The following is a 12,330-nucleotide window of genomic DNA, read 5'->3' as shown; positions in this document are numbered from 1 at the left end:
ACATCCCAGGAGATGGCCCGGGATACATCGCAGGAGATATCCCAGGATACATCCCAGGAGATGGCCCGGGATACATCGCAGGAGATATCCCGGGATACATCCCAGGAGATATCCCGGGATAGTCCCTTCCAGCCTGGGCAGGAGCAGGGGGGACTTGGAGTGCCGGGAATGTTGTGTTCAAAGCTTGTGGGAATGGGACATTTCTGGGCTGATTCCCTCAGGATTTTGCTCCGGCTGTTGGGAGCTCTCACCTCTGGAGTGGGCGCTGAGGCTCCAGGGAGGATCCCCAGGGAGGGTCTCCAGGGATGGTCCCCAGGGAGAATTCCCAGGGAGGATCTCCAGGCAGCTCCCGCTGGCTCTGGAATTCCAGCACTCAGGCTGGGAAGGGTATCAGAAGTCTGGGATACCACGGGATCAGGGTTGGGATAACTGATCCTCTCCTGCACACAGAAAGGACTTGAGGCAGGAACATTCCCTAAAAACCAGAGCCCCAGGTTTGGTAAAATCTGGAGCTGGCACAGCTGCAGTGAATCCCACTGTCCTGCTGGATTCTTCCTCCTTTCCCCAGTGCTTCCCTTCTGTTTAGTACAGAATCCAGGATCTCCCACAGCCAGGGAGGTTTTGTCTCTCCCACTGCAAATTGTCCAGGGAAAACTTCATTTTTCTTTTAATTTGTCAGTTTGTGCGGCTTAAGTAAAACTGGGATCAGTCAAAAACCGTGGGATGTGTGACAACACGGTTCTGTTGGAAAACACACCGTGCTATAAGGCAGCTGGATAAAACCACCACTTCCAAAAACCCCAAAGAAAACGGGGTCAAAGGGGAAATGTTTTCTGCTGTAGTTGTTTGTTTACTCTGCAGTCTGGGGGTCTTTCCTTCTTTTCACCCTCTACTCAAAAGAGCAAGAAAAAATGACAGCTTTTTTGGGTTTTGAAAGCATTTAACATAAAACATGTTATATTTTTAAATTACATTAACCCCTTAAATCCAGTTAGTAAAATAGGAAGAAACCGATTCTGAGGAATATTGAAGGTTTGTTGTGACATGGCTTTGATTCTGGAGTTAGACTTGCTTGAAAAAATCTCTTTAGGTACATGTTCATGGTCAGGATTATGGATAAGCAACAAATCCATAAAAATTGACACCCAAAGATTATCCAAGAAATGTTTAAAACATATTTTTATTTAATGGATGATTCACAAGATATTATTGGTCATTTAATGCTTCTGTTTCATTGATTTTAAAACTCTTAGTGGAATAAATTTTGTCTTTAAGGAAAAAAAGGGGAATATTTTAGGCAGAGCTTGCAGGGAAGTTACCTTTTCTTTTATCTGATTTGTAGGGTCGTCGAATCCTCTGTTTCTTTTCTTTTATCTGATTCTTTGGTGTTTTTAATTATTGTGTGTGGTATTTTGGGGTGGCATGGAAAGAATTCCTGCAGATTTTAGTTCTGAAGTGACATTCCAGGTTATTGCTGATCCGGCTCAATTCCATATGAATTTACAGCTGTAAAAGCTGCTGTGTGTATTTATATCTGTGGCAGGATAGAAATAGATGTAAATAGAGAAGTGTAAAATAGTGAATTATCCCTGAAGGATGATGCTCCCAGTCAAACTGGGCAAGGTCCCCCCTGCCAAGGTGACAGGGCTGGAAATGGTACCTGCTGCTGGAATCACCTTTTTATTAAAAACCAGCCCTAATCCGAGATTTAGTTCCTTTTATTCCACCCTTAGAGGGTAACAACACTCACCATGCACTGAGTTAGTATTGATTTTTTTTTTGTCTGAAGCCTCTGAGCTTTCTGACTCCATTATTTTTGATTTTCCTATGAAATACATATCCTTCCACTGACAGCTGACAAACAACAGCTGGAAGTCGTTTTATCTCCCAGTAATGTGTTTGTCAAAAGTGCCCTGCACTAATGGGCTCTGCTTCCTCCAGTCCATTTTCCCCTGTTAATGTCACTGATGTCATTGGCAGCATTCAGTGATTTTTGCCCCTTTCCTAATTTGTCATCCCCATCAGTTTGTGCAGGATCCGTGTGGGATCCTGGAGCTGGCTGGGATTTTGTGAAACTGGAGTTGAGCAGTGGATTTGAAATCTCCTTTTCCTGCCTCTTTTTATCCCTGGCTTAATCAGGTTCCATGTTCTGTCCTTTTATTTACCCTCAGGCCTGGTGTATCCAAAACCTCAGTGAATTCTGACTCCCTCTCCCCAGCAGGCATTGGGATATTTGATTTATCCCCAGAAATCCTTAGGAATCTGTTTTAAGGGAGAAGGTTTCAGCACCGAGGCAGCAGGACTTACAAACACAAGTTTAAATGTAGCAAATTATTTTTTTTACTTCCAAATCCCCCCAAAATATCAGGCTTGAAGTTGTATTTATGGGCTTTGCTGTAGTGCAGCTCTTGCCAGCTTAGAATTATGGGATGGTTTGGGTTGGAAAGGACCTCAAAGCTCATCCAGTGCCACCCCTGCCATGGCAGGGGCACCTCCCACTGTCCCAGGCTGCTCCCAGCCCCAGTGTCCAGCCTGGCCTTGGGCACTGCCAGGGATCCAGGGGCAGCCCCAGCTGCTCTGGGAATTCCATCCCAGCCCCTCCCCACCCTCCCAGGGAACAATCCCTTCCCAATCTCCCATCCAGCCCTGCCCTCTGGCACTGGGAAGCCATTGCCTGGGTCCTGTCCCTCCATGCCTTGTCCCCAGTCCCTCTCCAGCTCTCCTGGAACCCCTTTAGGCCCTGGAGGGGGCTCTGAGCTCTCCCTGGAGCCTTCTCTTCCCCATTTATCCCACAAATCCTTAGGTCAGCATTTGGAATGCTCCCAGCAATGGCCTCACTGTTGTTATCTTTACTTGGAGCTTTCCCTTGTGACAGAGGATTTTGGGCTGCATTGCACGAGCGGTTTCTCCTGGTATGTCCCAAAATCTCCTCCAGGCACGGCTGGGACAGGGCCTGGATCCCAGGATTTCACTGATCCCATGATATCCCACCTTCCCTCTGCAGACCAAGCCACCCTCATCGACCAAGTGAAGCGAGTGAAGGAGATCGAAGCCATCGAAAGCGACGCCTTCATCCCACAGACCTTCAGGTCGAGCAAAGAAGTCAAAAAGGTACATTTCCCACCCAAAAGGGACATTTCCCACCCAAAAGGGACATTTCCCTCCCAAAAGGGACATTTCCCATCCAAAAGGGACATTTCCCTCCCAAAAGGGACATTTCCCATCCAAAAAGGGACATTTCCCTCCCAAAAGGGACATCTCCCATCCAAAAGGGACATTTCCCATCCAAAAAGGATATCTTCCTTCCACAAGGCACATTCTCAATCCTTTTCTTGCTGCATTATCCCCTCAGAGCCAGGAGGAAGCTGCACTATTACGGATTTTCCATTGATGAAAGAGCATCAACCCTAAACCCACCTGAAATCCCACCAGGGACTCCCTGATGGTCTCAGGATGGGCTCAGGGAATTTAAATGTGTCAGAATTTAAGGAAATCATCTGTTCTAAAGACTTTTTTTAGGAGAAGCAGGAGAATTAAAATCCCAAAGTGATCAGACATTTACTTTGTAATTAGAGTGGAGATATTTTTAATGCTGCTTAACTTAAAGCCAGACTTTAAGTCTGTATTTACTCCCTGAAAAGAAGCAGCTTGCTTTTCAATCAGCTTTCCAGAAACCCAACAGGAGACATCCAGATCCCAGAAATCACCTGCATTTTGGCCACCTGGTGTTGTAGGGAACTGGTTTGGGATGTGTGCAAGCCAAGGCTTGGTTCATTTTCCCCACAGCGAGTGTTTGGAATTATCCCTGGTTGTTTCCCCAGGAATGTGTAAATTCTTGCCTTTCCAGAAGTCTCCAAGAAGCTGATGCAGCTTCTTCAGTAAGTGATCCAAAATCCCAGTGTTGAGTTTTTCAAGCTCTCTCCCTATACCTTTTTTTGTTACCTCATATCCTTTGTCCATGTCCAGGGTGTCCATCCTGCTGAGGATGCTGAGAAGTCTTTCCATGAGGATCCTTTCCTGGGAGGGCAGCCAAGTGCTGGGTTAAGATGCTGCCATGTTTGGGAATTTGGGGATAAAACACTCCAATTTTGTGTGTTTGTTTCTTTTTTAGTCGACAGAACCTCCTGAACTGCAGCATGAGCCTGGAAATGTGGGAGCAGGAACCACTGAGGCAGCGGCTCCTGAGAAAGAGCCTCCAGCTGCCCACATTCCCACTGCCATCAAATACCAGGATGACAATTCCTTAGCACATCCAAACGTGAGTGTTGCCATATTTATCCCATCTTTAGCTTTAGAACAGCCCCTGGAATGAGAGCAGGACCAGGGCACCCCACAGCCTTTGCTGTGCTGCTCCTCACAAAATCCCTGCTCTGGAGACAGCAGGACACAGAGGATCCCACTCCTCCCACTGCCCAGCAGAGCAATCCCACAGGAAGTTCACCAGGAGTTCTGGAGTTAGAAATTAATTTTATAACAAAATATAATTAATGTAACACAGGGGAATTTAAGATCCCCTTGAGTAAAAATTCAGGACAAATTGCTTTTGGTTTCTGTAGTTGGAAACCAGGTGGAAAACTCAGGACTTGCCCATTTTGCCAACTTGCAAAGTTTTAAACACAGGACAGACTTCAGATAATTTTAAATTGTTGTGGCTACACTTGAGCAAATTCCTTTGGGAGCACTTCAGTTGGAAGTAAAAGGACTTACACAGAGTTTTTTAAGAATTAGCAAGTTAAAAATGCCTTGCAGTAAAGAAACCAGTGTGAGTTCTGTGCACTGGACAGAGACAGCAGAGATCAAGATGTGCAATGATGAACTTGCATTGGAGTCTTGGCTTTCCAATGATTATGATCCTTAAGATCCTTCCCAAGCCAAACTCTTTGAGGATTCCATGAAAAGTCTCTGCTTTTCCTGGTGTTTTTGGATCACCTTTGTCTTTAACCCCCTGAGCTTTTCCTTTGGGTGCTGAAACAGCCATGGGTGTTCCAAGGGATGGTCACAAACATGGAGTTGCTGAGTTGTGCCAACTTGTCTCCTGTTCCCTGTGCCCAGCTGTTCATCGAGAAGGCAGAGGCTGAGGAGAAGTGGTTCCAGAGGTTGGTTGCTCTCCGCCAGGAACGGCTGATGGGAAGCCCCGTGGCCTGACAGCTCCCAAGGACCGTCCCAGGCCAGTTCCCACGTGGAATTCCTACATTCAGTTGTTCTGTTTGTCTCTTAGAGGAGATTTTAATGAGCTGTGCAGGCAGGGAGGGTTTCACCTGAATGAACAGGAGTGTTGTGTCCTGCTCCACTGGAATACCCAGGAATGTTCTGCCCTGGTTCTCTCCAGACCCCGCACTGGAGATGGGCAGGGCAGCACAGCCAGGGGCATTTCCTTGTTTAGGGGGGAATTCCTCAGGTGCAGAACACCTGGCAGCCCATGAAACATCATTTTATACCTCCCAATCCAGAACATTTTAGAGAACCAGGCAGGAGTTGGGAGATAAATGGGAACTGAGGCTCGGGGCTGGGACTGAGCAGGGCTGGGACAGTCAGGGGTGAGTGGGGCCAGGCCAGGCCAGGTCCTGCAGCTGGAGAGGACCCAGGGCAGGGAGATCACTGTTATCCCCTCCTCCTTCCTTCTGTGGAATCCTGAATATCTGGGCAGGCTCCTGGCTGAGGGAATCTTCCACGTGGATGTGTTCATCCATCTGCTCCCAGTTCCTCACTCTGGGTGGAAAAATGCTCCTTGAACATCTGCCACTACTGCAGCTCCAAATGGGGAATTGTACCAATCTCACCATCGATGTAATTACTGAATTATGTCATTGTCACACACCTGGCTGTGTGCAGTGACTGTTCCCAGCCCACGAAGTTCCCTCTGGCCAGGTGGGACTTCCAAATAATGAAAGTTTAGTCTGAACATCGGAATTTAGCCTGGATAAACTCCCACCACACTGTCCATCATCCAACTAAATGTGGGAGATCAACCAAATAAAATAAATAAAATGCAAAAGTGTTTCTTCAGCAAAGCTGGGAGGAAACTGGCACATCAGGAGAGGAGAAAGCTCTGGATGTACCTCACTGGAACTCACCTGCATCAGCATTCCCTTGGAAGGCTGCTTTTTAGGATTATTTCTCCTGGTTCTCACATCTGTGGTGATAAAAAATGGAGGCTGACTCTGGAAATGGACTTTGGTTGTCTTCTTTTTTATTGTAGATCCTGGATATAAAAGGAAAATGTATTGAATTTGCATTCTGACACCTTTTTACTTCCTCTATGAAGCATTAGTTTGACTTTATCCTGCATCCAAATATTCCAAGACCTTGTCTGCAGGAAAAAGTGGGGGGAAAATGGTTTCCCTTGTTTCATTTCAGCATTTTCAAATGGTAAATATTTGTCATTGCTGTGTTTTCTAATCACCTTTTATGTTTCTCTCATAGAAAATAAAAACTATTTGATGTCTGTGGAAGGTCCAGGTGTAAATTCCTCTTTTTACACATTGTATTGGATAATTTTGGTGCTTTTATTGGATGTAAAACGATTCCTTTTATTTGCAGCCCTGTAGAATATTAGAAAATTCCACAATAGACTGTGAAGAGACTTATGGTAAAAGTAGTATTTATTAATTATTTATTGCTTATTAATCAACATCTGAATTTGCTGGAGGAGAGTCGGGAGCAAGAGCTGGAAAGAATCTGGAAATAACATTTAGATAATAAATAAATTCTAGATAATCCCAGCTGAATGGAAAATGTACTGAAATATTCCAAACTCCACTGGAAACATGGAGCAAATCAGGGTAAAGTTGATTTTTATAGTTCCAGTCACAGCTCAATGATCAGCATGTCCAATAATGAATTCCTCAGGATTCTGCACTTTTCATGGAATAATAACTTGGGTATTGCCTTGGGTGGTTCATTGAAGAGGGATTTTTCTGGTTTCTTAACCTGACACTCTTCCCAGTCCCTCCTTTCCACACTCATGGATGTGGAAGCTTTGGAGTTGTTGGTGTTGGGAGAGGAAGGAAATGTCAGGATGGAGTTTTTGCCTGGATCCCATCAGTCCCAAACCTTGTGCCAGCCCTGCAGGACACACTGCCAGAGCTGTCCAAGCTCAGTGGGAGCTCCCATGGCGCTGACCGGTGACCTCAGCAATTCCAGGTGGGTTCTCCAGGTGAGTTCAACTCTTCCCGTGGATCCTCCTCCACCACCTTTGCTCCTGTGAGTGCCACAGAGCTTGTGCAGGGCCAGACTGGGGGCTGGGTGTGAAGGTTTGGGCTGCAGCAGGTTCCAGTGGGACAAACTTTGCTTTTCCTTGAGCAGCATCCTGTGATCAATTATTCATTTTCCTGCCAAAGGCAGGCACGCATTGGAATAGCAGCAATGGGATATGGGAGGAGGCAGCCCCAGAAGGAATCAGCTTTGCTGTGTGTGACTCAGGTGGATTTGGAACTTACTGCTGGGTTTATTTTACCATTGGACACCTTATAAAGGGATTGTATCCAAGGAAATGTGCCCTCCACCATTCCATGTGTGGAGCAAAAGGGGATGTGTGACCTCCTCAGCCAGGTCCAGATCAATCCATGTCAGCACCTGGCCATAAACCCCTATAAATGTGTACAAATTATCACCACCAGCCTGGATAAATGCACTGCTGGCTCCCAGCCCCCACTTCTCCTGATCCAACAATCCCACTTGTCTTAATCTCCTAAATCTTAACCTGTGACAGTAACCCTGCTTTTTAAGTTCTGATGTTCTCACATTTTGGACTCTTTCCAAGAAAGTTCACCTTCTTGTTGTATTTTCCACTTTGCTGCTGGTGAAGGGGAGTAGATTCCTGAATAGGAAAGGGAAGGAAGCAGCTGTGTGCCAGTTTTCCCAGTAAAGCACCAGATTTTAGCCCTGCTTCCCAGCCTGCAGTGATGTGGCTTTGTCACTCAGGACTCTGGTGCACAAAGTTCCTGCTAATGCCAGAGTGCCTTGGCTGTGGCTCAGGGAGCGGAGTGCAGGAATGGGGAGATAAAGCTGTAACTGGAGTCAGCAGAGCCCCCTCCCCCAGGAATTCCAGCAGCAAACTCATTCCCTGAGGCTGGTTCCCATCAAACCAGGTGCGATGGTCACTGCCCCTTCTCATTCCTCAGCAGCTCCAGCACTGTTTGTTGTGGGATCATTGCCTGGAAAGGAGCTGTGTTTGGTTTTTAAATGATGATCCTTATTACTGGTACCATATTTTAGGAAGGTTTTGCTGCTCAAATGATGCTGTCAAAGAAAACACTCATGGCCAGGAGATCGAATGTTGCTCCTTCTGCTCCAGTCACTCCAGGAGGAGCAGCACAGGATGATCCCGAGGCCTCTCTTGCAGCAGTAACCCAAAACCAGCCCTCTGGCTGATGACAGTTTTCCATTTGTCAGGTTACAAGGAGTTATTTTTAGTGGGGATCCTTGAACTGCAGAAACCTTTGTGAGGAGGGATCAGCTGGAACCCGGGACTTAAGCCAGGGCTGGAGGGGGCTGTGGAGACTCCTCAGCTTGAAAGGGATACAAAATCCTAAAAATACCATTAACCAGGATTGAAAATATTCCCCACTTGTAATCTGGTTTGTTTTTCCCTGGTTGGAAAAAGAGCAGCAGTGGCAGGGCCGGGTAGGGTGACCCTGGGAATTAGACCCTGAGTCACTCTGGAATTGCCACTCCGGGGCCGCAGGGGACACGAGGGGGCTCCTCTTTCTGGGAGGAAGCAGGAGCTGAGGCCTGGGAGGGAGGAGGGTGCTCAGTGCTTCCAGCAGAGTGAGCTGAGCTTCCAGCCTGGCTCCCACATTCCAGCTGCTCTGCTCCCAACACCACAAAGATGTGGAGCTGCTGGAGCGAGTCCAGAGGAGGCCCCGGAGCTGCTCCGGGGCTGGAGCCCCTCTGGAACCAGGCTGGGAGAGCTGGGGGTGCTCACCTGGAGAGGAGAAGGCTCCAGGGAGAGCTCAGAGCCCCTTGCAGGGCCTAAAGGGGCTCCAGGAGAGGGGCACGGGGGCCCCAGGGCAGCGGGGGCTGCCCCTGGATCCCTGGCAGTGCCCAAGGCCAGGCTGGACATTGGGGTTGGGAGCAGCCTGGGACAGTGGGAGGTGTCCCTGCCCATGGCAGGGGTGGGAGGGATGAGGTCCTTTCCAACCCAAACCATTCCATGATTCTCTGGTTCTATACCAGTGAATTTAATAGCATTTTGCTATAAATTCTGGTCATCTTATTTCAGGCCTTGTACAAATTACTGAACTGGGAACAACTGGGACCTGAAGAGATACTTAAATCAAATATTAATGGCCATGTTCTTACACATCTCCCTCCAGTCCTTGCTTTATCTGACATTTACCAACAATTTATCACCTTTGCAGAAGCTGATGTCACTTATGGACTGAAATCAGCTCTGCAGCAGCACAATCCAAAGGCCTCTCCCACTAAAAACACTCGTAAGGCTCTGGAAATTGCAGAGCAGCTCTGAGCCCACCTGGAATGGAACAGCTGGAAGAAGTGAGGACCCTTCATTTCTGCCAATCCGTGGGAAATGGAAAGAGGACCTGCTGATCCCTCCAGAGCTGCTGGGGACGGAGCACTGATTGTGTGAGCCCTCTCAGGTTTCCTCCAGCCTTGCTCCTGACACTGCTGGGCAGAGAATGCAGCAGGCTCCCCAAGTGCTCCCATTTTTTCCAAAATAGTTGGAAACCCCCTATTTAATGACTCTGCTGTTTCTCACTAGGTGGGTAAACAGAGCTAAATGTTTGGAAGTTTGGGGCTGCAAGAAATGTAATTAAGAAGTAATTGTGTAATAAAAGCTGGTTTTTTCTTAAGTGAGCAGTGAAACCTCTCCTGGCTGATTAGAAGTGACAATTAATCCTTGCCCTCCCTGTGAGATCAGCCAGAACCTGAGCTGGTAACTCGATGTTGTGATAACTCATGCGCTGAGTACACTCCGTTTGTCCAGGACTAATTGGAACATGGAATTAAGAAGATCTGCTGAAGGAGCAGGAGGCATTTTTAGCTGCAGCCACGACCAGCCCGAGGCAGGGGAGCCCCTTTCAGAGCCTTCAGTGCTTGAACAAACACAGCGTGGCCTGAACTGGGCTCAGGTTTTAAACAGGGCCTGGAAGTGGCTTCCCCTGGTGCCAGCCACAGGTAAACCTGGGTTTGGATCCTTATGGAAAAGGGCTCCTGGAAGCCCTGAATAAATCAAGCAGCTCCTGTTGCCCAGGTGGGATTTTTTATCCATTTTGCATTTTTGTCTGATTTCATGGCTTGAGGCCATGGCCAAAGCTGGGCTCAGTTTTGATGACCATCACCATTAAGCTGAGACAGATTTTCCCTGGGAAAAACCTCCAGAATGCCTCCCAAAAGCCCAGGATCTCTGCTCCTGGGGTGTCTCCAGCTTTGGAGAGGAGTCACTGACTTCCCACTGCTGTTGCTGTCCCTGGCTGTGCTGCTGAAGGAAGCACCAAAATCCAAATGTTTTTTTCACACTCCTGGAGCTGGGCTGGAGCAGGAATTTTTTCCCTGCCTTCCAGTGCCCCAGAGAAGTTGCCAGGCTTTAAGGAATAACTCTGTCATCTCCAGAAGGCTGTTCAGGCTCAGTGCCTTTGGTCACTTGGCCCTTGGGAATGGCAAACAGAGAGCTGCAGCTCTGGATCAGAATTCCCTGTGCTCCCTGTGCTTCCACATGTGCTTCCAAAGATTTATCCATCAGTAGTTACTGCCCTCGATGGCAACAGAGGCCATTTAAACCAGTATTAGTCTGGATCAGATCCTGGAATCGGTGCTGGTGCTCCCACTGGAGCCAGCTCTTGGTCGTGGTGTTTTTAAGAATATTTCTGTGCCTCAGCTTTGACTCTGCTAAACAAAAACAAGAGGAGAAGAGAAAGGTCACAAAATCGGGGCTGGTTAAAAGAAATGCTGGTTCACATGATGGAAATTAAGGTTGGGAATTCATTAAAGCCCAGGCCTCAGGAACTCTCCAAGGGATCATTGCTGTAGAGATGATTTGAAAAGCAACATCCCAATATGTTAAAAAAACCCAAAAAGCTTATCCTGGCTGACTTGGGAGTGAGTTGGGCTGCCAGTGATGTGCCAGGCCATGGGCTGGCTGTGTCACATGCAGCTCTTGGGAGCATTCTGGTAGTTCCTTACCAAACACCCAGCCTGGGTAAATCCTAAAATGACACCAAGGAGGCATCCCAGCTAATCCAGTCTGGCAATTCCTACATGTATTGGGATTTTGTACTCAGATTGGTGTTTTACATTGGTATTTGTCACCAATTCTCAGCTTCCTCAAAGAAACACACCAAAAAATCCAATTTTCCCACTTTGCTGAGACGTTATGGACACGGAAGGCTCAGGACACAGGTGACACAACCCGAGGATCCCTCCTGCTCTCAGAGGATATTGCCTGCCCTGCCAGCATTATTTATTAGCTCATCCATAATTGATAATCTCTAATTTGTGTGGGCTGGAGGAAGCTGGGCTGCAGTGAGCTATAAAAGGAAGGTTATCAACAGCCTGCACAAGTTGGTGACAGCTCTATTTATAGCCCGTCCCAGGCCCCAAAATGTGTTTCTTCCCCTTTTTTGGTGCTGCAAGTTCAGGGTTAGGAGTTCCTGCAGGCAGGAGTTCCTCCTGCAGCTTCTGAGTGACTTCTTTTATCAGCTGCAGAGAGACAAGGGCAGTTTTTAGGGATATTTCCTACTTACACGCAAAGAGAGTTGCAGGGTGGACACGGGGAGGTTTTCTGTCACAACTTGTTGGGTGGGAAGTGGAAAAAATTGGAATAACAGTAAAAGAAATTGAATCTTTTCCTGTAGAAAGCAGGAATTGGCTTTCCCTGGCTTGCATCTTGTATAAAATAGGGTTCAGCTTATCCAGGGGAGGCTGACAGCATAGTCCTGAACAGGTATTTTATATTTCATCAGAACAAAACCACCTCTGGTCAACACTGGGCTCTGATTGTTCCATTTTCCTCGTTAGCGTAACTAATTACCCAACTTTTAAACCTTGTCAGACCCAGCATGTTCAGAGGAGACTCCCAGGATTCAGATGGGATTTCAGCAGAAAAATCTGCTGATAATGAGCTAAGGAGCATTAATTCTTTCTTTTCTCTTGGTTTCTTCTTTGTGTGTGCAGACCAGGTATTTCCTTTGAAATGGACTGCTTAATTTCCATCTGTGATTATGTTTGAATGAAGGGAACCTTGGCATTTAGTTCTGTTAATTAATTGATTTCGATCTGGCCAGCAGCATTGTGTCCAGCCTTAGGAAGGGCTCTGGCTCCAGTTCTCCCAGCCCAGTTTGGCACTTTTCCTATTTAAACACATGTGCA

At 47.2% G+C, this 12,330-nt stretch overlaps 1 protein-coding gene across 1 annotated transcript in view; it reads left to right on the top strand.

The window, feature by feature from the left end:
- The window catches only part of RSRC1 (arginine and serine rich coiled-coil 1), a 76,102-nt gene extending 69,650 nt beyond the window's left edge, over window positions 1-6,452 (top strand). The window contains exons 4-6 of the mRNA XM_017734407.1: window positions 3,005-3,111; window positions 4,112-4,258; window positions 5,053-6,452. Of these exons, the coding sequence (XP_017589896.1) occupies window positions 3,005-3,111; window positions 4,112-4,258; window positions 5,053-5,145 (347 nt within the window). The 3' untranslated portion in view covers window positions 5,146-6,452. The remainder of the gene's footprint in view (window positions 1-3,004; window positions 3,112-4,111; window positions 4,259-5,052) is intronic.
- The last annotated feature ends 5,878 nt before the right edge of the window (window positions 6,453-12,330 follow it).

Source organism: Corvus brachyrhynchos, unplaced genomic scaffold (assembly GCF_000691975.1).
Source record: "Corvus brachyrhynchos isolate BGI_N302 unplaced genomic scaffold, ASM69197v1 scaffold544, whole genome shotgun sequence".
Classification (NCBI taxonomy): domain Eukaryota; kingdom Metazoa; phylum Chordata; class Aves; order Passeriformes; family Corvidae; genus Corvus; species Corvus brachyrhynchos.
This window is presented reverse-complemented; position numbering and strand designations above follow the sequence as displayed.